This window comes from Xiphophorus couchianus, chromosome 8, assembly GCF_001444195.1.
Source record: "Xiphophorus couchianus chromosome 8, X_couchianus-1.0, whole genome shotgun sequence".
Lineage (NCBI taxonomy): Eukaryota > Metazoa > Chordata > Actinopteri > Cyprinodontiformes > Poeciliidae > Xiphophorus > Xiphophorus couchianus.
The window spans coordinates 9,665,925-9,691,932 of NC_040235.1; the positions used below are offsets into that span (position 1 = coordinate 9,665,925).

Genomic DNA, 26,008 nt, shown 5'->3' on the forward strand with positions numbered 1-26,008 from the left:
GGCGTAACATGTTATGGATGTAATCTCTAAGAGGATTCTCTCTGCTTGGTATCATGGTACATGTTAATTTCAGCTCTTTATTTTTCATATGGAAACAGACCAGAGATCTCCCGAGCATGCCAGCCAATTATAATCAATTCACCCATAATCCCCCCCTCAAACCTCCTTCTATAGCTAATCTGCCATGTTGGTCATTGTCATCTGATCATGTGTGACCTTGGCTGCTCCTTAGCTGGTGCAGGCAGCGTAGCAGCAAATGTACATTACCAGGCTGTTAAGTTTTAGTTTTTGTGGTTATCAGGTTTTACCAAAAGTGTTGTCCGATAATAAGATGAGATTTAATTGGTGAAATGACAGCATCTTGTTTTTAGTTTAAGGTTGAACTACTTCATGAAATAAAACTGGTAAATAAATTTGGAACAACAGACTAAAGTTTTGTCTCCTAATTTGGTTTAAGAATCACTTAAATGAAAGAAAGTAAATGGAAATGTAAAGCGTCTTCCGTTACAGCTGTGCATGAGCCTCAGAGCAGCTTAGCCAATGCGACATGACATGCAGCAATGGTGTGCTCATTCAGGGGCAATTCACTCCACATCCATGAAACCTATAGCCATAAATATCCCGGGTTGTATCCATTTACTTTCATTTCAGCTCAGTTCAAGCAGAAATAAAAATAAAATGATTATGTCTTTATTATTTTCCAAAACGTTCGTTGCAGCCTCATCTGTCAGTGGGCCTTCCTCACCCTTCTCTCACCCCCCCAGGCCTAGCTTGATCTGTCTGCGCTTGCTCCTCATTAACACATGAATACAGACGAGGAAGGGGCCTGCTATGGCGTGGACGCCAACAGAAGGCAGCAGATTTGCAATTCAAACTGCTGACCATCAACACCCCCACCCGTCTCAACTCCCGCTTCATCCCTGGGATACTCGGAGGTTCAAACTGTCTGCAGGATGATTGATAATGTGCGTAAGAAGGGCAAGACAAACTGAGCGGACAGATGTGGTTTCACTGTTTTACGTCATACTTCTGCTCACTTTACAAAATCAGAAGATTTTGTCATTGGAGCAATGGACTTAAGTTGTTGTAATTATTAATATTTTTTTCATATTAAAGAAAAGAAAATGGACCCATTAAAATGAGTCTACAAGAACCTCATGAGCTGTGACATTTGGGTGTGACATGACAGGAATTAGAAAGCTCTGCCAAGGTGATAACTCAAAGCTGAAAAAGAAAAAAACTTTTGTGAGTAAAATCTGGACTAGACATGAAATCATCCAAATTTCCTAACCATGCAAATTACTTCCATAGTGGAACACAGGTTTCAAACCACTGATGAAATAATAACAAGTGATGATATATCAGCAATCCTCTGGAGAATTTCACATTTTATAATGCAACACCTACTGTTTACTCCACAAGCTTTTGCTTTTAATTTTGGCCCATTTGTCCCGACAGACCTGGTGTTACTGAATCAAGTTTAGAGGCAGTTTTGCTTAGACACGCCTTTATAGCTCTGTGCTGTCCATAAATGTTTTATGGGCTTGAAATTGGGATTTTCTGATAGCCATTAAGAAACATTGACTTTGTTGTACTTGAGTCACTTTGCAATTTATTTAGCTGTGTACTCAGTATTTCAAAGTAATGTTCTTTTTGTCATGATGGCATCTATTTTGTAAGATCATCAGCCCTTCTAAAGCATAACGCCACACATGATGCTGCCACCTCTGTAATTTTCAGTAAGGATTATTGTTTAGCTTTATCTCAATGCAATAAAGACAAAAACAAGCAAACAAACACAAAACGGAAGCTCCCATCTACATTCTGAACAGATTATTGGAATGATTGTGCTCTATATTATCTTTATAAATACATAACGCTTTCTTTTTGTAAAACGATTCAATGAAAATGGGAATAAAATGTTTGATGAATAACAATGAATATCATGAATCTAATATTCAACAGGTAAAATAAAAAGCCATACCTTATTTCACTCGAAAAGAAAATGAAAATGAAATGTCCTTCGAATTGAGAGTAGCCATGGTTACAGAACAGCGACTGAATACGTTACTTCCGCCTTAGCCTTCCGTCACTTCCTGTATGTGCGGACAACATGGCAGCCCCGGTTGCTGTTCATCTGGAGTTTGGGTAGGTACATTTTAAACTTTCCTCGATTGTATGTGTTTAGTTTTCTGAAACTGACACACTTATATGTTCACTCGGAATATATTATTCTCGTAAACCTTGACTGCCTTTGGCTGTTTATTGCGTCAACGGAGCAGAAAGGAGCAGAAAACAGTTCGGACACCTTGCAGATACATTTTCTCAGAGCAACAACATAACAGAACATGTACTTTATTGCCTACATGGACATTTTGCAAGTCAGCTGATCTCCGCATTTCAGTCGAATCCGTCCAGTCTGCACATACGGCCTGTCAGCTGTTAACAGAGCTGATAACTGTGCTTAATGAGCCCTGCCGAGAAGCATCAGCACTGAGAGGCTGCTAAAAAGCACCACAAAGATCTCAAAACAAACCCTCATTTAAACGAAGGTTGTGAGATTTTAACTATGTTTTAACTCCATTCATTCAGGTTGTTGAATTTATATTCTGGAAAGAACTTTAATACAAAACATACGTTAGTGCCAACCTTTCAAAAGTCTGTTTAATTCGAAGAAAATTGACTCAGTCTGGAATGTTACGACGAATTACGACTGAATTAGTTAAAGAAAATAACAGTCTTAACTTAATATGAGGTCATATGAAGATAATAAAGTTGCAACATGTTCTTCTTTGAAAACTGTTTGGATATGTTTTAAAAGATTTTAAATGGTGACTTTTGACACATTTTGATACTTTATTTCTTTTAAACTGCAGATGTGAGTTTTGTTGACAATATAAATTCATAATGGCATAAAAACCTTATTAAATATTTTAAACGTTGTATTAATAGTTTGTTTAAAAATGTATGGAATATCTCTTATGAAGCTGTATTGCTCACTGATCTATAACATCAGAATCAAATTACAAAATATATGAATAAATGGCAGCAGATGCTACAACAGTTGCTCACTTTATTATGTTGGTCATCTAGCAATGATTACAAAAGTTTTCATTGAGCCACTTACCCTTGTAATGAATGTTAGCACTTTTTTAGAAAGGACTCAGTTTCATGAATCACATCAATGTCCTCCTTATAGAGGGTAACATTCTGTATAAAATTATGCAGAGATGTCTCCTCTTACAAGTGCTTTTAAACTTTTCAATCATTCACTGGATCTCCATTGGAGCAAGGTAAGAATTAAGGGTCTTTCTTGTTGGAACAGTGACAGGAGCTAACAAAGATTATCAACTGATTACTGGAAAAACACTGTTTCACTTTGGCTGGATGCTTAACATGCCAAGAATTAAGTTTTGTCTGATTATACATGGCAGCCAGGAACAGAGCAACAAACTTATTTTACGGATTGCAATTAATGAAACAACAACCAAAAAAGATTATGTAACTGGCAATCCAATCCAAAATACTTGAATGGGCTTTTTCTCAAGGCTGTAGTCATCCTTGCTCCTTGTACACCTATTTATCACACATTTTTCTTCCACTCAACTTTCCAATAGTCTGTAAACCAGGAGCTTCTTTTGCAATTAACTTTTGTGGCTTACCCGACTTATAGAGCGTGACTTTCTGCTGAATAACTGTCTAGTCAGAAATCCTCATAATCGTCTGTCATTATGCAACATTTCTGTAATTAAAATCCTGGTTTAGTCCTTATTTGTTATTTAAGCTTCCAGAGAAATTTGTCATTAGGCTTTTGGTGTATTTCAGTTTTATTTTTAATATTTAACTCTTGGTTCTTTTATTTAGAGGAGGAGCAGAGCTACTTTTTGATGGTGTCAAGGAACATCATGTGACTCTACCGAGCCAGTCTGAACCATGTGAGTACCACTTGTCACCTTAAAATTCAGCAGTTAAAACTAAAAATAAGTCATCCAGTTCATATATAAACCTAGCTTTGACCTGGCCTCCTGTGCACCCGCTTAGTGTTACGATGCAACTTCATGTGTATCAAAATAAATCAGTGGTGATTAATTGTTTTCTATGTCGCAATAAGCAGCTATATTGCTTCCACATCTGCTAGAGATTTGTTGCCCGTTGATACTTTTCAGGGTTGTAATTGCTACACTGTTTTCCTAAATAGCTTTATACTACAACTAAAAGCTCAAATAGTGAGCTTTGAGTTGATTCATTCGATAGTATCTGTATGTTTAGATTCATTTTCCTGCTTGAAGGAGAACCTTCATCTCAGTCTCAAAGCTGTCTTTTACAGGATTTTTAGCTAGTATATATGAGCTCCATCCATCTTCCCATCAGCTCTAACCAGCTTTGATATCTCCACAGCATGATGCTCCTGTCATGTTTTACTATGGAAATGGTGCATTCAGGGTGATTTGCAGTGTTATGTTTTCCACCAAACCTAGTGTTTTGCATCAGAGCTAAAAAGGTCAATCTAACTTGACCAGAGAAACTTAAAAAATAAAAAAAATTGTAATCTTGCTTATAAAAAAGCTATTGAACATACATGGTTACTGGGTATTTCATTTAGGGATCAGATGTAAAGGGACTGATCCTTTACGTTGCATACCACAATTTTCATATTTTAGTTGCAAAAAAAGAAAAGAAAATAAGCAAATTGAAAAATAATGCTAAATAATATAAATAAATAAATAAATAAAAAAAATAATGCATCATAAAATCCCATTAAAACCCATTGAAGATTGTTCTTATATCATGAAAAAATTTAAACACATTCATATGATACAAGTACTGAGAGTCAGTGTATGTTGTCAAAAGACCAAATAATATCATTTAGTTCTCAGTTAAGCAAAAACCTTTTTGTTTGAAACATTAAAATAAGATTTTATTTTCACATGAACTCTCAAGTTCACATGTTGTAATTTTCACAAGACATAGAAGGGGCAAAAAAACAATAATAAAAATTTCTACTGGGCAATTTTTGTCTGTGTTCAGGACAAATAGGAGGAATACACGCCTCTGCTTTTTGGCTAAACAATGGCTGTTCATGCAGGGTGCTGATGTTACCACGACAGCACAGAGACAAAAGTTGACCAGAACAGGGAATGTCTGACCTTGCTCCACCAGATGACCTGTAGGTCTCTGTGTGTGTTTGTCAGGAGCTTTGTTTCTTTTCAATAATAGTATCTCAAATCCTACATTTTCAGGCAGGCATTGTAAACATTTTGACTTTTTTTTGCCTGAGCTTGGTGGTTTTGAGCAGACATCCAACCTGGCTGAGTTGGCTCGCTGATCTCTGAAAATATCCGTAACCTATATATATGAGGGTGTGTATGTGTGTGTGTGTGTATATGAGCACAGAGGGGGGATGCAGTGAAGGTTGATATAATTGGTTCTGAATCCTTCGTATTTCTTTTTTGACCCCGACCAATGATTGATGACCCTCAACTGAAAGACCCGTCCCCCCTCTTGTTTGCACACACACAACAAAACCCCTATAGCCAGAGGATCCCCCCAATTTTTTAAAAAGTTTTGCCCATTACATCAGCAGATAGATGGAACCCCCTTCCTCTCCTTTCCCCTTGCACACACTTCACATGACGGTCGTAATCGCATTAAAACAGAAAAGCGAAAAATGGAGTTGAATAAAGCGCGTTCGCAAAAGAAAAGGCTTTAGTATTAAATAAACATCAAAATGGCGCCTTTTCGCTCCCCTCCCCTTCTACACAGCTGTATCCCAGGGTGCACTGGGATCTTGTGATGCATGTTCTCCTCTATCGTCTGCGTCTCTTCTCCTCTACCTGCACTGCAAAGTGTATTTGAAATTGTTCAAAGCTGAGACTCTTGCTGTTATTTTATTTCATTTAGCTGCCTGTTATTAAACCTATGTGACATTTTAGAGAAATTTATATTTCTTTTACTAAAAAAGCTAACCGGATTGTAGACACTTTGTTTTTATTGTGCAAGTATAATATGTTTGTCTGTGTTTCCTTAAAGAGAATGCAAAAAAAGAGGGCAAATTATAACGAGATAAGAGGGGAACTTTCATGTCTGGAGGGGTAGTGTGTGTGTGAGAAATGAAATGAAAAGGTAAATGGGAGAGAGTGAATAAGAGGTAATGGTGGAGAGAAATCCTAATAGTCAAAGGCAGAGGGCACAAAGAAGGAGTTATGATGGGTACAGTGATTGCTTCTGTTTTTAGCCCCGTAGAAGTGCAGGTCAGTAACCACCCATTGCTGTGAGTGTGTGTATGTGTGTGAGAGAAAGTGTGAGTGTGCATTGGTTGCAAAACATTGTCTCTTTTATTTATATGGAAGTCATTATAAACTATCATGCAGTTCTGACTGGTCAGACGGCACTTTAGTTAATCTGAGTCTGAGGTTAGAAACCCAAATAATCTGCCGTGTGTGTCGTCCTTAAAGCTGCAGAGAACAGACAGAGGTAGGTTTTTAGAGCAAAGATTTATTTGATATGTTCAATATTTTATTTTGAATCAACAAAAATATAGAAACACAAAACCCAAATCCCACTGAGTCTGGGGTAAAATCTGCATTAGAATAACACAAATCTTTAAACATAGGATTGTTTGTAGATTCAACCTTGTTTCACACACACACAAAAAAAATATATATATATATATATAATAATGAGATTTTTTTGCATTTTCCTAAAATGATTTAATGAAAAAATGTCTAAATATGAAGTAATCTCTGCTTGTTCTCCATCTCCTCACTAACAGCTTCCTGCTGCAGCTTCAACCTGCTCCTCACACCTGAATCCCTGTCCTCCTCCTCCTACTGCTGTATTCCCCTCCTCCTCATTTATGCTCCCTCTCTCCATGTTTGAACCCCTCGTCTCCTCTGTTCTTTTGCATGAAGCGGTCAAGTTCAGCGATTGAATTGAATTTAATCTGTGTGTGTGTGCGGCTACCTGCAACTGTAGACCTGCGGACGAGCGATACTTGAGTCGCAGAGTAATACACAGTTATCAGGCAAAACCCATCTGAGGATTGTGGAAATTGTTGTTGTTTTCTTTGCTTGTCTGAGTATCTGTCCTCCTCTTATAAAATACATCTGAATACTCCTACACCACATTAAATGTTAAAGGGAATGGTTGCTGTAACCATCATGGATTCACAGTTGCTCTTTTAGTGGGGATTTGTCCTTTAAGCCCTGCTTCCATTGCTCAGTCTGAGTGAGGTTCAGCCCATTGTTGAGACAAGGTCAGTCTGATTGTTGACGAGGTCAGACTAATAGAAAATGCAGGCGTGGCTTATAATTAAGCTAAATGGAGAAGCCTTGCATTTAATATGTAGCAAAAATTCAGCAAAGAGAAAATTTGATTTCTTTTTTAATTCCAAGGAAAGAAACATGAAATTATTTAAAAATAGTCAATTAAAAAATTAATTCCAGCTTTTTATTATGTATAATTTTTATGAATTTTAACCCATTAAATTCAACATTAAGCCTCTAAGTATTTACATTCATCATTGGTTTGACTTCTGCATTTAAAATAAATGATATTTGTGCTGCTGTTGACAGTTTATTCTAGACAGCCTTCCCCCTTGCAACTAGCATCCCCCCTCCCCTCCTCTACTTATACTCATAAATATACATACATGGGCGCAGATATTCGTGCACCCCCTGCCCCACCTGGTGCCTCCGTCGCGTCACATCGACCAGGAGGCTGGAACCATGCACCTTGACCTCCAACCCCTGACCTGCGACCTGCGTTGTCTGCATGTGTTTGGGTTGCGTTTGTGTGTGTGTGTGACATAAATCTGTTCTCTGCAGCCACACTGCTGGGATCTTGCTTTTGTTCTTAGGGATAAAGGAAATGTTGAATTTTTAGAAGACACCAGCTAAAGGTAAATGTTTTGGAGGGAGTGTGATGGAAATATGTGTCTGGTTTACAGGGGACATGAAGCAGCTGCTGGTTTGGATCCAACGGAACCTGCTGAAGGAACGGCCTGAGCTCTTTGTTCAGGGAGACACAGTGTGAGTGCACTTGACATACACTTGATCTGTGGACATTGGAAGCCTAAATATTCTCCACTAAAACATAATTTCTGGAATCCTATGATAAAAACACACATTTTGTTGCAAGAGTTTGTGTTTAAGACCATTTTTTCCTGCGTGATTTGGTTTCAAGTTGGAGGCCTCAGTGTGTGGCATGATAACGCCACACTCATGTTGTGCTGGTGTGTGTGGTGCTCTCTGCAGTCCTATAGGACTGGCTGACTTTTACAGCTGCCTTTGTTCGCTACTATTTATAGCACCGTCTAACCAATGAATGGAGAAAAAGCTGGCCTACCTACAAACCTCACCGATTAGATTAAAGCTGGACATGTTGGCCGCATACATTTTCCTTTTTTTTTTTACCCAAAACCCTATCATTTAGATCTATTTTAAGTCTTGTTGGACACTAGCAATTCTTGCTTTGTCCTTGATTGTTTTGCATGTTTTGTTTTTTATATGCGTGAGTGTGTGTGTGTTTGTTTTCCTCTTGCATTGCCCTTTCTTGCTGACGTCAGAGACGATCTGTGTGGTGGGTAGGAACACTATGAGAGGCATCATCAGTATATGCCTCTGGCATTATCTCAGCATGCACATGACTTTAACTCTTTTAAAAACATCTGTTTGGAAGAGCTTGCTTTTAGCTCTGTCATAAGATATAATCCTCTACAACTTATTTATATGAAACTACAGATTTTCAGTCACACTTTTATTTTTTTTTTTTTTACAAAATTCTTAAAAAGCGTATTTGTATGATTTGCTCCTCTTCGATGTCAGAATCAGCCAGCGTTTTACGTCAGCCTGCTGGGTCAAAGTTATGCTGTATGAAAAATTAATTATATCTATTTACAGTTTAATTAAATACAAATAATCCAGATAAATATAAAGGATGATTTCCAGAAAACTCTCTGTATACATCATACATTTCTGTGTCTATTATTTAGTGATTTGCATGCACTTTCTATGTAAATTACAAAATTTATTTTTTGTTGCACTCTTTATTGCTATTTTGATTCCACTGTTCTACATTTCATATGATATTAAAATAGTTGTCTATTTATTATTTAGCTTAGTATTTTCTGTTGTAATAACATTTTGCCTGCCTGTTTTGTTGTTTTGAACCTCTGCAAAGCACTTTGTTTTGCATTTAGCTGTATGGAAATCAACAAAATGATTAAGAAAAACAGGAGACTTCTTAAATATTCATTGAATTAATATCAGAAAACAAACAAAAGAGTTCATGTTTCTTAATTCACACAGCTCTAATGTGACCTTAAAAGAGCAAAGACTTGTCCTGCACTTATTATATATTGCACTGCAATTAAAAAAAAGGCAGAAAATATTTTAGACATGATATTGTTTCAGGGATATCCATTGGTTATATTTTATTTCTAAGTGAAACTGGCGAGGCTTAAATTGAAAGGACTCAATGGTAAATATTTCGACACAGAAATCAATCTAGTTTAATATTTTTTTTAGTAGATTCTCGGAGTGAATTTCAGAAGCAATTTCCAGTGAGCTATTTTTGATGTTAGGTCCTGCTCAGGGGTTGGAGGCGGTTGTTTTGGGTAACTATAGGTATTTTTTGCGTTTCTGTGTGTTACTTTTGGGACAAGCGTTTGACTTAAAGCGGTGCGTTTTCCCACAGGAGGCCTGGGATCCTGGTGCTTATCAATGATGCAGACTGGGAGCTAATGGTGAGTCCTTGGAGTCACGTTCACTGTCAAATGATGTGGGGTGGATTTAGGTGTGTACTTTTGTGTATGAGGGACGGGGGTGGGGGGAGGAGGATGCATGACATGTGTAACATATTGTCTGTTGATCATCAAATGATCTCAGATCATGTAACTTAAACTGTACGTTCAAAACAGAGGAAAATTATGACTTTTTAATTTGAGGGGGAGGGATAACCTGCATATTTGCTGATGCAGAGAATTGAGTTTGCTCGTTTTCTCCGAGTCAGTTATGGCTTCATAAAATGTGGAAGCAGCTTGTCCTTGGGGTCTCATAGCTGAACACATATTTAGATGCACATGTGGCCTGAACGGCCCAGTTTTAAATGAATTGATCTGATTACAACACTCGGCTCAGGGTGTAAATAAATTGAGAAGTTTGTCATTGATTGAACCCCACTGGGAGCACTGGTGGAATAGATATATTCATATTAATAAGCACAGTTATTTCTCCCTCATTTTCTGCCTGCAATAAGTATTGAATATTTTGTGTGTTTAAACATCAGGGGGAGCTGGACTATCAACTCTTAGACCAAGACAACATTGTATTTATTTCTACGCTTCACGGAGGATAAATAACTAAAAGGACAGACATCAGGATGTGTATAATACATATATAACAGTTCCAGACCTCTACACCCTTCACTCCCCTTTCTGTTCTCACATGCAAACAACAACTCACCCTATTGGACGCGGATGACGCGTCAACGCCATCATGAAGTGTACAGCTGATACTGTTCAGCAGGAATGAGGGGAATTTCAGAGTTGGCTTCTGAAAACCTGGAATTGTGTGGAAGTCTTTGATCAAACTAGGCAGGTAAAAAGCCAGCCCTGAGTTTTCAATAAAGACCAGAATTGAAAAAGATATATCACTGAACTCTTGGACACTGAAACTCCTAAGTATGTGGAAACATAATCTTTTTTTTTTTTTTAACTCATGAGAAGAAAAAATTAAGATAATTACAGATTTGGTTGATATGTTAGTTAACTGTTTTCCTCTTTACAGCTATGCCTTACAGTATGTTATTCATCATGCAAGTACCCACATTTTCTTAATTTTCTTTTCTTACTTTCATTGAAATTTATGTATTTTTTTTTACATTTAAATGTATGTATTGTTTTCCAATAAACTGAAAATAAATGGTTGATGGACTGAATTTATGTGGCATTTTTTCAGTCACACTGACTTCTCAAAACACTTCACACCAAAACCACAAATATACACACCTTCATAAACTGATACACAGATTGCTCTAGGCAAGTTGAGGGTAGTGCCTTGCCCAGGGCACATTGACAGGTGGCAGGAGACTAGATTCACACCCACAACTTTTGGATTGCTAGATGACTGTTACACTGACTGTATTATTATTATTATTATTATTATTAATAATAGTTTTTATTTCAAAGCAGGAATATCTGACAATACAACAAAAACATGAATAAGATTGAAAAAACAATTAGTAGTGATCCATTTATACTGTATGCAGCTAAATAATTTATTTTATTGTATATTTCAAAATAGATTTCTTTCAACCTATGATAAATTACAAAATGAAACAAATATTTTAATCAAATCTTTGCATAAATATTTCTCATTTTTGATATTAGTTTATTATACCATTATTGCTATTAATGGTATTTCCGTACATAAATTGCAATAGATTATTATGTAATGCATTTCAAAAAATTAGGTTCACAAAAGGTAATTTTGTCTCGATTCTCTGTATTAGCAAAATATCTTTTTTAAAAGTTGTTTTAAAATATTAACTGCCAGTTGCTATTATTTCAATTGATGCAATTTTTTTCTAGACATATCCCATTATTTTCTAAATTCATTAACACACAGAGGCCTCTCCAAACGTTTTTCCTAATTAAGATCCAACAGCACCTTTCCATATTTGATAGCTTATAAAATCGATTAAAGCGCAGCTCTGTGATCCCGCCGCACTTTTATGATGATTAGACTCAACTTGGGGCTGATTGTTACCTAGCTAAAGCCACACTCGGATGGACCATTCATGCGAGGAGGTGGAGGATGGACACAGGGTGTGTGTGAGGTGGTGTGAACTACAGGACCACTGCGGGAGGTCGAGGTCTAGCCTCCGGGCTGCCCTCTCTTGAGCGCCCGAGGCGACCTAAAAATCCCTTTTTCGGTGGTGGAGTCCGATTTGCAACGGGAAACCGGCCTATAATGGGCAGCAGAAAGGAAATGCTAATGAGGCTGTGAGGGGGTTAGAGAGGAGAAAGTGTTGCACTGTGTCAGCTGCTGCAGGAGATACCGAGGCTGTCTGCGAGGGACACGCTTACAAAGTGGAGGGAAATGATCCCACACATGTATCTGCAGCTGTGCGCTGAGTCTGTTGGCTCTTAATCTAGATTTTAAAGGCTGTTTAAAATAGATGTTTAGTTTATGAAAAAAAAAAATACATATATATTTAGGAATTTAACATACTTGCATTTTCTGTGGTTAATTCAGATTATTCCGTCAACTTTTTATCCTTTTTTTTTTTTTTTTTTAAATTGTTGTTTTGCAAATTCAGAAGTAGTGGATTATTATTTAAGGTCACAGCTTGCGCACCGGCTGCTCAGCGGGAGACATGATGGTCGACCTTCCTGCCCTCAGCATCATAAAGACATGCCCAGTTCACACCAGCAGAATAAACAGCTCAGTCTGAGGTAAATAGACAGACAGTAAACAACAAGGGCGAATAAGAGTGAGGCTTCATATTTAAAGATTAGGCTGGAAAGATGATGAAAACCTTTTCTGCGAAAAGAAATCTTTGCAGGCATAAGAAAAGCCGTGAAGCCTTTTCTATAGTAACATTGAAATCAAAATTGTTAGAAATTAAACATTTTTAATTTTTCATTCCTGCTGGAGAGACTTTGAGTAGTAGCCTACTGTTTAAGAGAATATCACCTGTCCACTTTTTCACCTGCTTATGTTGGGTTTTTTTTTTTATCCTAACCAAAATATTTCCCCTTAAGCAAACTATCGCGAGAATTTCTCATGTCCAGGTGCAAATACTTTTGAAAACTGGGTTTGGTGCACAGGCATTTAAAAACGAATTGCGAATTGAAAAATACAGAGCTACTGAATTGTGGTTTAAACGAAGTCATTAATTTACTTTTAAAAAACGAAGTGAAAGTCTTCGAGTCTTACATCTTCGAAAGCATCTTTATTTTTGATAAACGAGACTAAGTCCTTCAGATATACTGTCAAACTTGCGCTGCATTTTGCGCACTACTAGATCAAACATTGTGCATTAATCCTCTGGTATTAAAAGAGGTTAGCGTTTAATGTCCTACTACAATACACACATTGCCTAAGCATTTGTCCGTGTGTGTGTGTGTGTGTGTGTCTGTAAGAGAGAGAGAGAGTCGACAGTTGGTGTGTCTGTGTATATTAATTAGTCTATAAGTAACAGCAAAAAATTAACATATATTGAAAAAGGACATTTTATAATTCCTTATAGTAATTCTAAAAGAATTAGCAAATGTTTTATTTTCAACAACAATAATAAGTTCTGGAAATTTTAGCATTATTTTTGACTATTTGCAGTTATTACGTTTTTCAGTTGCTTTTTCTCCTCAGAATGAAGCATCTGTCAAAAATTGACATAAAAAAGTCCCACGTGAATTATTAATTATATTTAATATCATAAGACAACAGTTCAGGATTGTTTATATGTTTTCCTTATTTTATTTTTTTTTTACAGAAAGTATTGCACCTTTACATTTAATAAGATGCGTCACATTTCATAGAAAATAGCTTTAGGGTCCCTGCTGCTAAATGCGATTTAAAGACCCATAGCGTTTATTCGTGTCATAAAATTCTGTTGGTACATCCACGTTTTTTGAAAATACCCAAAGGTGCATTTTTTTAAAGTAAAATGACACTTTTCAATAACTAAGTTTAATTTTTATCAGATGGTTTGCCACTGTTTCCCTCATTCTTTGCTCGTGTCCGATGATTGGCTCATGTCACCAACAGCGTGCGCCTCCGTGCAATATGCAGGCCTCACCGTGAGCCTGCAACCATATTTGCCAAATACAGTCGATACATCAATGCATCCAGTCGATATTTACCTTTTAAAACAAGCAGTCTTGATTAGATATTCGACAAAGTGTAAATACTAATCGGGCAAACACGCCGAAAACACAGTCTGAGGCAGAAAAAGGTTTTCCGTCACTTTATTGGCCCAGACTCGCGTTCATATCCTCTGAGTGAATAACATGCAGATTTAGATATGTGTCTTACCTGCAAAAGCTACAGTTACAAAACAAACAGAGGCTCAAAGGCCTTTCTGCTGGCTGTCTCAGTGATGGTGGAGGCCTGGAAGGCAGCGGTTGATGAATGTGAGCCTGCAGCAACAGATGTCCATACACAATTCTTGGGGCTGAATGGGATTTTTACTCAAGAATTGCGTTTGGACAATCAGTCGCGAAAGACTCTTTATGCATATTCTCTATCCACAGGATAAAAGGTGTGGGAGAAAATAAAATAATAATAACAATAATAATAATAATAATAATAAAAACTCACACCAACAGTGCATGCGTGTGGGGCCGTTTTGGGGCCCCTAGGTGCACCTGCTGCCGCTGCCCTCATGCCCCCTAACAGTGTGACGCAGAAAGCTGTTTTCTATTTCTAAATTATTGCTGTTATTATAATTCTGCTCAGCTTTGCCTCTTAGACGAGCAATTTCTCCAGAAAAGCTCAGCATTTTGTCATACATTTCCGTCTCCGAGCTGTTGCAGCAGGATGCATTTGCAGTGACAGCACTGAGGCAACCTGTAGTACAACTTCCACTCTCTTTCTGAACACATCAAACATTTAAAACCCCTAAAAAGAAATACATCACTTTTAAAACACCGTACAGAGTCATTTCAGCCTTTTAACTGTGTTTCTAAGCGTCATATCTGCTTCGGTTTAGTTTTAAAGTTATCTTAGCAGTCCTTTAAAATGGGTGAATGGACACTGCAGTTTTAACCAAAATGACATATTTTTTAATGGGTTTTTTTATAGTCTCGTGAGAAATTGCTTAAAAAAAAGAGTAAAAATATCTGTCCAACAAGAGAGCGGCAGGGAGAGAGTAAACGCAATTCCTGCATCCGTGTGTGCAGAAAAGAGGAAAACTCCTCAATTCTGGTGCCTCAAGGTGCAACACAATGGTTTTCCACGGCTGTTAAATTACTGAAAAAAAATCCCCCTCCAGTTTGAATAGAGGGACGTCGGGCGGCTGTGGTCCTTTCCTCCGCTGTTGAAACCAAAAGGGGGAAAAAATAGAGATGGAAAGCGCTCTAGTTCCTGCTGGCACGTCCTTGGTTCTGTTCCCACATCGTGCGTTCCCCCTCGGATGTCTGTGCTCCGTCCAAACGCTCGCCCCCCTCTCGTCAGAAGCTGCGGAGCCAGCAGGCTTCATACTCTCCGGACAGACGCTCCTGCCTCCTCTCCACCCATCCTTTACGGGCTCTGGCTGACTGACACACTGTGCGGATGCGCGTCCCTCTGCACCTCCTGCTCCAACATTAAATGCTGCGGCTGCGACGCGAAGGCGGAGAGAGGACTGGAGAAGGTCTTCGCTTGGTACTGAATTTGAATAACACCACGGGGTGATAAATGTCCATTGTACTGCTTAAGTAATGAATCTCCGCTGTCCTCTGTGTCACACACACACACACACAAACGCGCACGCACAGACGCACGCACACACGCCGGCAGCTGCGATGAGGGACCAGCAACCCCTCTTAAAGACACAACAGCCCCATTTTCCTTCCCTAAAAAGAGATTACAATCCGGACACTGTTTACTCTCTGGCCGCGCTGCATGACGTGTTGAATGTTTCTCTTTTGGCCCGCGCTCACTTGTGTGACCAAACTAGTGCAACGCCGTAACCAGGCACTTGGAGATAAAGCGGTGCCTTCAGCGCCATGCGCAACCATTCTGCTCCTCAAAGGGCAGTTTACTGCAGGCCTCTGAGGAAAGTGACACAAAACGAGGGGATTATAACATACTCATGTGACAAACGAGTGATAGGGCCACATTGAGGGTACTTATTCACTGATTAACCATATATATATATATAAGTGAGAAGGAATTTTAATAAAGTTAATGTAGTTGCACCCCAAGGCTTAGCTTTAAGTCTCCTTTTGTTATAAAAAACTTGCCATTTTTGCTTCTTCATTTAACTTCTCAGATTTGTGTTGATGACATGCTTTTGGATGTGTCTGAGGAAACTAACTGCTTGAACACAAGAGGCTTGCTGTTTGCCTCACGGTTCCGAAAGTCATGCCTTAAGTTAAATGTTTTAGAAATGTCTTTGTCTGATTATTTAAATCTAAGAATCAATGTTTGACAGACAAATCAAACAAATCCCATATCAACTGATAATTAGGATTAATGTAAAAAAAAAAAATCCATCATATTTGGGTAGATTTTAATCTACATTTTTAAGTTTAAAGGATGTAGTTTTAACAGCTACAATATACTTAAATAAATGAGCAAAATCCCTACGATTTCTTAAAATGTAATTATCTGCTGGTTACTGATATCAAGGTGTGCAGACGTTTTAAAAGTTATGATATGAGGACTTTGGGTCCATTCCCACTGTTTGAGATCATTTTAATAAGATGCCAGAGTTAGTGCTGGAATGACCACATTGGAGCATAAAGTAATGTTGTGCTGCTTCTGCCCTGCTGGTCAGCTGGCTGAAAGTGGGATTTACCACAGTTTTGCATAATGTATAACAAAGACAAATCTTTGTTTGGACCTTGTTTTTATCCACACAACAGACTGTAAAGATAAGATGATATATTTTTACTTTATTATCAATCAAATGTATATAAAATGTATTCATTTTCCTTTAGTATCTTGCAAGATAATACCACATAAATATATTTAAGATGCACAGAACACCTAACTAAAATAATAAACGTGAGAAAGAACACTTTCAAAACAGTGTACTTTTAAAAGTACAGTTGGCAAGTAGAAGTAGTTTATATTCTATTCTCATTATTAAAATTATTTTGCTGCTACTGATGCACACAAATTTGACTTTGACCTCAATTTAACTGTTGTCAACATGTCACCTAAAAACTTCCTTGATAATCTTTTAGATCTAATCGCCTTCTCTTATCCCGTCCATTAATGATCAAAATATTAATGTTTTTACCACCTCAACAGAAGCATATTATGCTCAAAATAAGTTTGGCTGAATGCTTCTCATATGTGAAATTATCTTTTATATAAACAATATTTAAAAAATCTATTTTTATTACTGACTGTCCAAAGTTACGTATTTCCCACCATTATCCAAACTACACATTTTATTGGTTGATTAACACGTCATTATGACTCCAAACCTGGAAAATCTGTCTCCACTTGAGCTGCTGAGTTCTGACTTAAATGGAGAAGGAGAAAGCAAAAAACCTTCATCAACATGGCTGAAGGGAGCATGGATCACCCTGTTTGGATTTGTTTATGATTTATTTCTATTGTTTTTCTTTTTTTTTTATGTTCATCAAATTTTTATGTCAGACAGTCAGTAACATTTGAATGACCTCGTGGTTCTGAAAACACAAGACAGTTTTGAGAACCTAAATACACTAATTGACCAGAGTAAAGCATTTTTCTGGTTCTTTCCATACCACAAGATGGAAGATCAAACTTAGTGCCGCTCTTCTTTTTTTATTTTACCCTCTCTGCTTTCAGAATCTTCTTTAAATCTCAAAGAGAAAACTTATGACACTAGTTTGATTTTTGATTTGTTTAAGCATTCAGCTAATTATTCAGATCTTTAGAATTAACACTAGTGCTTTTATTTGTGTGTTTTTCTTTACTTATTTAAGTGATTGGTTGACATTGATGTGATTCATAATGAAATTCTTTCTTGATTATAATCACCCCATATTTTTAATACTTAACTCCTGTTATTTTGCATTTTCTTAGCTGGTCTGGTAAATACAAAACAAAAGTCATACTTTGCACCAAAGTTAAATTCAAATATAAAGGAAAACTAAATATTTAATATTTTTAAAAGAGTGAAAATAAAATAATTATGAAGCAAAATCTAGAAAAAAAAATAGTTCTTCTCACCACGTCTTCAACGTAAAATACAATAAGCTCGTCTAAATTGTTTTTTAAACGGTAAACTTAAGTGTGTCCACTTCACGGGAAGCAGAAATTTGAACCAGCAGGCCCATCCGCATGTCGTGCATATCAGCACTTTTTGAGTGCTGCGTCTGCGCTGCAGGTTTTTGATGCTTGCAAACGGCACCTTCCCCTCCTGCATCTCTCCTCTCTCTCTCCTTCTTTCCCTTCTGTCTAATAAATCATCCTGACTGATCCCGCCCCGCAGGCGCAGGGGGTCCTCCTCTTTAAAAAGCTCAATCCGTTTCCCCCCCTTTCTCTTTTCATCCCCTCTTGAAGAAGCCGAGTTAACCTCTGAAGCTCCGCGCAGCCAGGGCTCCTCTCAGCTCCAGCCCGCCTCTCATTCATCCAGCCAGTCACTCATTCATTGCTCTTTTTTTCCCACTTTTTGAGCCCTGAAAAGCAAAGTCCTCCATCTCCAATCCCCCCCTCTTCTGCTTTTTTCTTGACTTCTTCAGAGGCGGGAAGGAGTCAAGAGGGTGAGCTTTCACTCTCACCTCTGAGCGCACAAACGCTTACACGTTTTCTGCGGACATTTGGAGAGATTAAACAGTCCGTGTTTTAGTACACTGTGACCTGGTCCATGGCTAGTATTTGTTTGGTTGTTAATTTGAATGTAAAATTGTGCTTTCTTTACCAATTAGATAGATTCTGAAGTAATTTGGTTTCACTGGGGTCTCAGAGTAAGGGGAATGTTATGTAGTCCAGCCACAAGGGACTGGACAACATAATGGGAAGAGGGGGGGCTGGCATAAAAACTATTAATCCCAGAATGCACTGCTTTCAGTTGTTGGTGGAAGATGGGTTTCAGTGCTTGAATTTGTGTCTTAGCATGTCTGAATATTTACTTCAGACGTGCAGGTAGCTGAGAATGAAACTATTTGGCTGTTATGTCCTGATGACATAACAGATTACGATTACGGTGGACCCCATTTAGTTATCAATTTGAGCTGAATTTTATTTGTGACTATCAGAGTAAAGAGGGCTAAAAATACATTTTTCTCACAGTCTCTAAAAAATTGCCAAACAGCTCTCTGATACTGAGATTATATTTTTACCAGCTTTATCTACTCAGTTATGGTCTACTTTGTGTCATTCTATCAAAAAATGTTCCAAAAATACATTTAACTCTGTGATTTTATCGCGACCCAATATTAAAAAGTTCAATACATAGTGTTATTTTTGCTTTAGACAGACAGACACACAGACAGTGACCGTTGCCTCAGTGCCTTTCATGCTGGATGTTCGTCTTGGTGGTGTATTGTCACGATGTGTGTGCACACACACACAGAGACAGTAGGAGGCTGCTGCACTCTGTTGCTGCTGTGCTTCCCTTCCCATTCACAAATCAATGTTTAACCTGCTGGCTAAAAGGCCTAACTGGGGGAGAGGGAGGCACAGAGACTGCGGTGGGCTGTGAAGCAGTCCTGTTGAGAGATGAAGGAGGGAGAGAAAAGTCAGAGCAAACAGGGGAATCCTTAAAATAAACCTCCTTTGGTGAAGGCATCTCCTCCCTGCTGCTACTGAGGATGAAGGGGAGAGTTAGGCGACACCGTGCCAGGCGGTGTCATTGAAATTTATAGTGGGACGGCTGTTTAGGCAAGCCAGCACACAGAGTCAAATCTACAAAGAAGTAAATTAGGAGGAGAGTCCCTGAAAAGGGTCAGTGGACAGACACAAACTCATGATCTATAAATCTACCTGCTGTGATGTTGTTAAAGGATCATTATGAAGGAGAAACTAATTTCACCTCGCAACATAGACGGATTACTGAGCAAGGCATGCTCAGGGCCATGGGAATTGACCAGACATCCTTTTTTATGAAGTATAATAACATCAACAACTACATAACGTGACATAGAAATTGACCTGGAGAATAGACAAAATTACCAAAATATAGAAATTAAATATGAAATCTTCCACTGAATAACCACACATGCTACTAATTAACAAAAATATGGCATTAAGGAACTCTGAATGAAAACAAAATGACCACAAAATATGACATGTTATAAATGTGTTGGTGTTTGGAGTTGTTAGTATTTTTATTCAGCTCCAGTTCAGTTTGCCTGGCAGTATCACGATCTCTTCCTGAGAAGTTGCATTAGTTTCATGCCAGATGTAATGAGATTTACACTTTTCAAAAGGTTATGACATGTTTCATTCTGCTTGGTGTTGTCAAACAGGTTCTATTATGTTTCTTGATTCAACCAACCAGCCAGTATCCAAGAATGAAATTGAACCAAAAATGTTCAACCAATTCAGGATTTAACAAGGAGCAGGATTCCTAATCAAATAGGCTGATTTGAATAGCCCTTTTTCATCATGTCTGTCTTTTATTAAATTTGTTCAATATTGGACAACTGACTGAGATTTGACTGGGAACTTCTGACTTTCACAGACCTCAGATAAAGTTTCGTTGTAGTGACACAAAAATCGACTGAGAAACATCAACATATCAGTAGTGTCTAAAAATATGAAATTGTATCATTTTACTCTGTTAGAGTTCTCTTTTCCAACCCTAGATCTTCTCATTGTGACACCCATTAAGTTTAAAACAACTTCCAATACTTTTTGACACTTCTCTCCATGAAACGTGATCCAAAAAAGTGCTTTATCCCCAACCATAATCTGTTTTTCATTATCATAATTGTTTTTTTATGCCAACAGCTTGAATGCATCATGTCCAGTGTCAATTATGTTAGTTGTCATGTTGAAATTTGCTGGATGCTTGCATTATTTAGTGCAGCAAACATTTAGAACAGATGGGTTAGGGGGATCAGAATACAACAGGCAGTGTTTGGCGTTGTAGGTCTTCAGAAATCTGACTTGCACGTCTCCAACACTCTGATCAAGAGTTGGGAAAATGCCTTTCATCATGAGGTTTGATAGAGCTAAAAAAAACATTTTGTTCTGACAGACAGCCACGTACAATAATAAAAGAAAATGCCAAATCGAGTTTCTAAAGACCAATCCAATTGTTTAAAATTCAGTTTGCAGAGTTCCTATTCATTAAGTTTTTTTTTAAGCTGATAGACCAAAAGTGGCTTACTTGGAGCTCAGATTTTTTCCATCATTAAGATGCATTTACCTCATTGCTTCTGTGTCCACAATGTCATATGTGCTTTTCTCATTAATATTGGTATAAGAGCTTTTTTTTTGCAAAATAATTAGCAATAGGGCTCTGAATGCAGCAAATCCCACGAGTTCAGCTACAGAAAGAGACAGGATATTGCTTAGCTACATTCAAAAACATGCATAAAAATGTATTTGAACTTTATGAGTGTTGTTTTTAGCAAATACGTAAAAAGCTGACAAAATATAATACATAAAAGGATAGCATTGTGTTGCACTCATGAAAATCAAAATTATTTCAAAAATAAAAAATACATTTCCTGTTTTAAGACCAAAAATAAAACTGAAATGGACAACTCCTCATGGTTTCTCTCCGCTCAGGTGAACACACTCCTTTCACCCTTTTGCTGCTTTTCTACCACCATTATAAGCACACCCCTACATGCCTAACACACACACATACATGCACCTGCTGCTGCACCCCACCCCCGAGCACACCGCTGCCCAAACATCCCCTGAATTCTTTGACAGCGGCTGCGCTGTTTCTTGGCAACGAGGAGATGAGCAGCGTCATACAGGGGGGTATCAGAGAAGGGGAGAGGAGAAGACCTCAGTTATCTCACCATTACCATGCACAGATCAGGCCACAAAGGTGGTCAAAATAGTCAACGTTTTGCCTTTCTAAATTTAGTTTTGCAAGGCCAACATGAATGATGTTTTTATTTGTCCAGATTAATCTTGAAGGTAAATTTACTCTCTTTTAAATTTATCAAAGCATAAAAAATATATTATTCTCTTGAACGTCAAATAATTATTTCAAAGCCTTAGTTTCAATGTGCTGACAAGATTGTGTTGTGTATAGACCAGACTTAATGTACTTGGGTCATTTTGTACTGAAGCGATTCTTTTAAAGTGCTTGAGTCAAAACAACAATATTGGCCACCTGGGAATTTAAGAAGAAGAGGAGGAAAAAGAAACACCCAACCCACTGACATGGCAAGTCAATTTATCTATACTGCTGCCAGCAGCACAGAACTTCCCCTTCAAACTGTCAATTAAAAACACAAACATGACATCTGTGAAGGAATGCAGGACTGATTTAAACATGATTTGTGGTTCTTTTATTGCAAGCACACCTGTTACTCAAATTTTCAGAGAAAAATGTGTAGACCTGTTGACGTAATTAGACATAAAATGATCTCTCACATCCCTCGTAGGATCCCAGATTTCTCATCCAAAAGATGGGCAATTTTTATTTTTTCATGTGTTTTCCACCTTTAATGTGACAAATATACAATAATAGTGGAAAACTATTTTATTATAGGAAAAATAAAAATTAAAGGAAAGAAATTTACAATGATTTGGTTGCATAAGATAATATGATCTCATTTTTGTGAAGAACCTTTTTTAATTTATTAATTCGTTTGGCAAGAATCTAACAGCAGGCCTCTTCCTGACTCAGCAGGATTTGTTCATGCAGGCTTGGAAAACGTCTTGAAATCTCACAGATTGCAAAATCATCTCTTGTCCAAAACCCTCTTCACTTGGAACCAAAAATGTAACTTGATGTTTATTTGGATGTGTTTTTGGACCAACATTGATGCAAGCTGATGGCGGTGAACTGAAGCCATTGTAGCCACAGCTGGCATGCACCAGCGCAGGGACCACTGAGCCCTTTGGCCACCACCAGCAGGAAAGGCTGGTGAATGAATGAGGGAGACAAAGTGGGAGTTTGAATCCACTGGTCACAGGGCAAACTCCTACTAACATTGCTACCATCACACCATTCACACAAATGCATGCATAAATGTTCAACATGCGGTTCCATCATGTTGTGAGGGCTTTGTTGGTGCCAGTTCAGTGCCCAAAATGACATCCAAGCTCAATATGAAGACATGCTGACTGAAATTATGTTCCTTTAAAAATATATTATTTAGCATGAAAGTATTCTCCCTTAACATGCAAGTTAGCCATAGCATCTTTCCTTTAGCACCCACATGTGATGATTTTCTTTGCTGATTAAAAACAACAACAACTTCCCCCTTCTTCTCAGTGACCATTAGCCAAAACACCAAAACCAAATGTTGATTTAATGGAGTAAGATTTGTCTGTTCTAATGCCGCATCTGCATTATTGCATATTGCCTTGTGAACAATGTTTAGAAAATAAATATAACAACTAGTTTGACATAATGCTGAAAAAATGTATTTGTTAAAAAATAATAATAATAGTAAAGCTCAGATGGAATTATCTATAAATTGTAAAAACGTGACTATCTTCGGTTACACACCCCCAATGACAGGGAAGGCTGGGGGCAGCAGGCTGTTGTAGCTGCTGAGTAAGAGGGTGTGAGCTTCCATTCAGACCGTGATTGGCAGGTATTGACCTGGCCAGCCAAAAGACGTCTCTTTGGGAGCGCTATTGATTATTGCCACTGCAATAAAGGTCCTGAAAGCCTGTGAGAATGTCACAACTCGTCTCTGGACATGAGACACAGGCCCAACACAGCAATGCAATGACAGAAGCACTCTTACTACATGACATCCTAACCTACTCATTCTTTCATGCAGGCAAACAGGTTCTTAATTAGAAAAATTAAGATGGAATTGGTGTATTAGCTAACAATAATCCCATCTATTCTACTTGAATCAAGGCAGACATTTTAAAGATATCTAAAAAGATTTAAACCCACAATACAGTGGAAGCTCAGCAGTGACCTTCCTTTCATGTGCATGGTAGAGTGTGATGGGGTTAGGAGTGTGCAACATATCAGAATCCAAGGGTAGGGTAAGTTGGTTACCCTACCATGGGGGAGTTGGTTGGGGCCACCAGCACCAGTATGACTTTGTCATTGAGAAAAAGAAGCAGAACCAATGGTACTGGACTTATGCCAATGTCTGTGGCAGTAGCTAGTGTGCTGTGATCATGTGTGTAAATCAAGGAGAGCATAAAATGGGCTTCAGCCAGTATAAAAGACGCCTAAGCAGAAAAACAATTTTGAATGGATTCTTTATTTACTCCATGAACAATACTAAAGATAGCAAGGTTTTCTTCATCTATCCATTCTTTGTCTTCTGCTCGGACCTGGCAGGGAAACCCTGACATCCCGTGCCCTGTCGACTCTGAGAGGTCTCAAGACATTCCCAGGTCAGGAGGGATATACTTAAAATCTCTCCAATGATTTTTGGATCAGCCTCAGAATCCCCCCCTGAGTGTGACATTCCTTCAAAGACAGACTTCCAAGAGGTATCCAAACCTACACTACCTCCGCTACATCATTCACTGTGGAGAAGCAGTGACTCCATTCCAAGCTTCCTCTGGATGACAGAGATCTGTGCTTTATCTCTAAGTCTGAGTTTAGCTGGAGAAAAGATTTGTTTCCAGATAGTTCTTGGCCAATTCCTTACTGTGTGTGTGTTATGTGTTCTATGGTGGTTGGGTTTCAGCATTCCTTTCCTTGGCGATGTCTTTGAGCACTAAGCACCTTGTACTTTGAATGATTGCAGGGAGGATGCAGTTCTATGCCGAAACTACAGAATAATGAGTTCCTAATAGCTTTATGTTTGATTTTCCACTAATCTTTTTGTACAAAATTGTAGAAATGCAAAGTAGTCAAAAGAAAATGCAGCTTGAAAAACCTAAGCGCCGTTCTTTTTGACAAGGTTTAGGCTAGCCTTTGCAAACCAGACAATCCAAGAATGCCATTTATTTTCCTTGGCACAGTTTAGCTGTACGCACTAGACAAAAATAAAGACTTTGACTAAACAAAACACTGTGATATAGATTCTTGATTGTCTCAGACCTCAACTTCTTGCATTAAATAAATTCAGATGATGGACATGTTTAAATATATTTAAAAAATTCATTTGAAAATGTATTAAAAATAATAATATTGTCAAAATACTCACTTACTGCAAGTACATTCATTATCTCTTCAGCCCGTTATTGGTCTTCCCTAAATTTTTCACCAAGAAAACCCTAAATAGAGAACCCGAGGAGGTCAACTCATTTAATGCCCGAACCACTTTTAGTGGCTCCTTTCAGTGTGATAGAGTGGTGGCTTTATTTTAAAATTTCCCTTGGTTGATGGACCAGTACACGATGTGAGTTTTACGTTTACACTCAGCTCTTTCTTCAATGTGCCCAGCCGCAGAAGCAGCACCATTTGTTCTGCAAACGAGTCCCCAGTCTGTCTGTCTCCTGTTCCATCCTATCACCAGACAAGTAAAAGACACATACTTTGTTCTCCATTTGTCCACTTTGTTCCTCTTACCAGAATAAATTGCCGGCGTGTAATCAAAAAGACTCAATTGAAGAGAAATACCAAATACAGTCCAGATAAACTCTGACAAAATGCAAGAAGGCCAACTTTCTTTTGATCAAACACATTTTAAAAGATTACAAGACATAATTTGGTGCTTGGAAACAAAAGAAATGAAAGCTTTGTGTTTAAGGATGCAGGACTATTAAAGGTTAACTTAACAATATGTTTTTAAGTTGTTAAAAAAACAGATTTAAGTGAAACTCCTCTATATAGTGGAGTTTGTGCCCTTTCCCCCCTCACTGATTCTCTTTTGCAATCTGCTCAAGACAATGAAGATTTTCTTTTTGTCCTTCCCTGCCTATCCTTGCCCCTCTGTCCCTCGTTCACACACTCCCTCACACAAATGCTGCCTCCACCCTTGACCTCACAGTGAAAAGTTAGCGCACCCGAGGTTGAACTCTCCCAGATCAGCTGCAGCCACAAACGCTGGGAAAATTGCGCTGGACGCACACACTTGGGCTCCGTGTCAGTGCGTGCGGGGGTGTGTGTGAGTGTGGCAACACTTGGGGTGTCAATAGGGGAGATTTGACCCTCTACCCTTGTGACCTGTCCAAACAAACGAGCGCCTTTAACCCAAGTCCACCATTGTCACCACCGACTGCCTTCGTTTATTCACAGAACACTGGAAAAAACCCCTCAAAATTCATTATGGATCACTTTGCTTATTATTGTTCAACAA

The 26,008-nt window shown here is 38.1% G+C and overlaps 1 protein-coding gene across 1 annotated transcript; it reads left to right on the forward strand.

Moving 5' to 3' along the window:
* Nucleotides 1-2,043: 2,043 nt before the first annotated feature.
* On the forward strand, nt 2,044-10,715 carry urm1 (ubiquitin related modifier 1). Its single transcript, XM_028026602.1, has 5 exons — nt 2,044-2,148; nt 3,865-3,935; nt 7,949-8,030; nt 9,697-9,745; nt 10,288-10,715. Exons 1-5 carry the CDS (start codon nt 2,114-2,116, stop codon nt 10,354-10,356), a joined length of 306 nt encoding a protein of 101 aa, XP_027882403.1. The 5' UTR covers nt 2,044-2,113; the 3' UTR covers nt 10,357-10,715.
* The last annotated feature ends 15,293 nt before the right edge of the window (nt 10,716-26,008 follow it).

Bases quoted from the DNA above. Each gene is read 5' to 3' on its own strand.
- urm1 (XM_028026602.1), top strand. From the start codon at position 2,114: ATGGCAGCCCCGGTTGCTGTTCATCTGGAGTTTGG. The intron at 8,031-9,696 runs GTGAGTGCACTT...GTTTTCCCACAG, and splicing joins TTTGTTCAGGGAGACACAGT to GAGGCCTGGGATCCTGGTGC. The intron at 9,746-10,287 runs GTGAGTCCTTGG...TTTAAACATCAG, and splicing joins ATGCAGACTGGGAGCTAATG to GGGGAGCTGGACTATCAACT.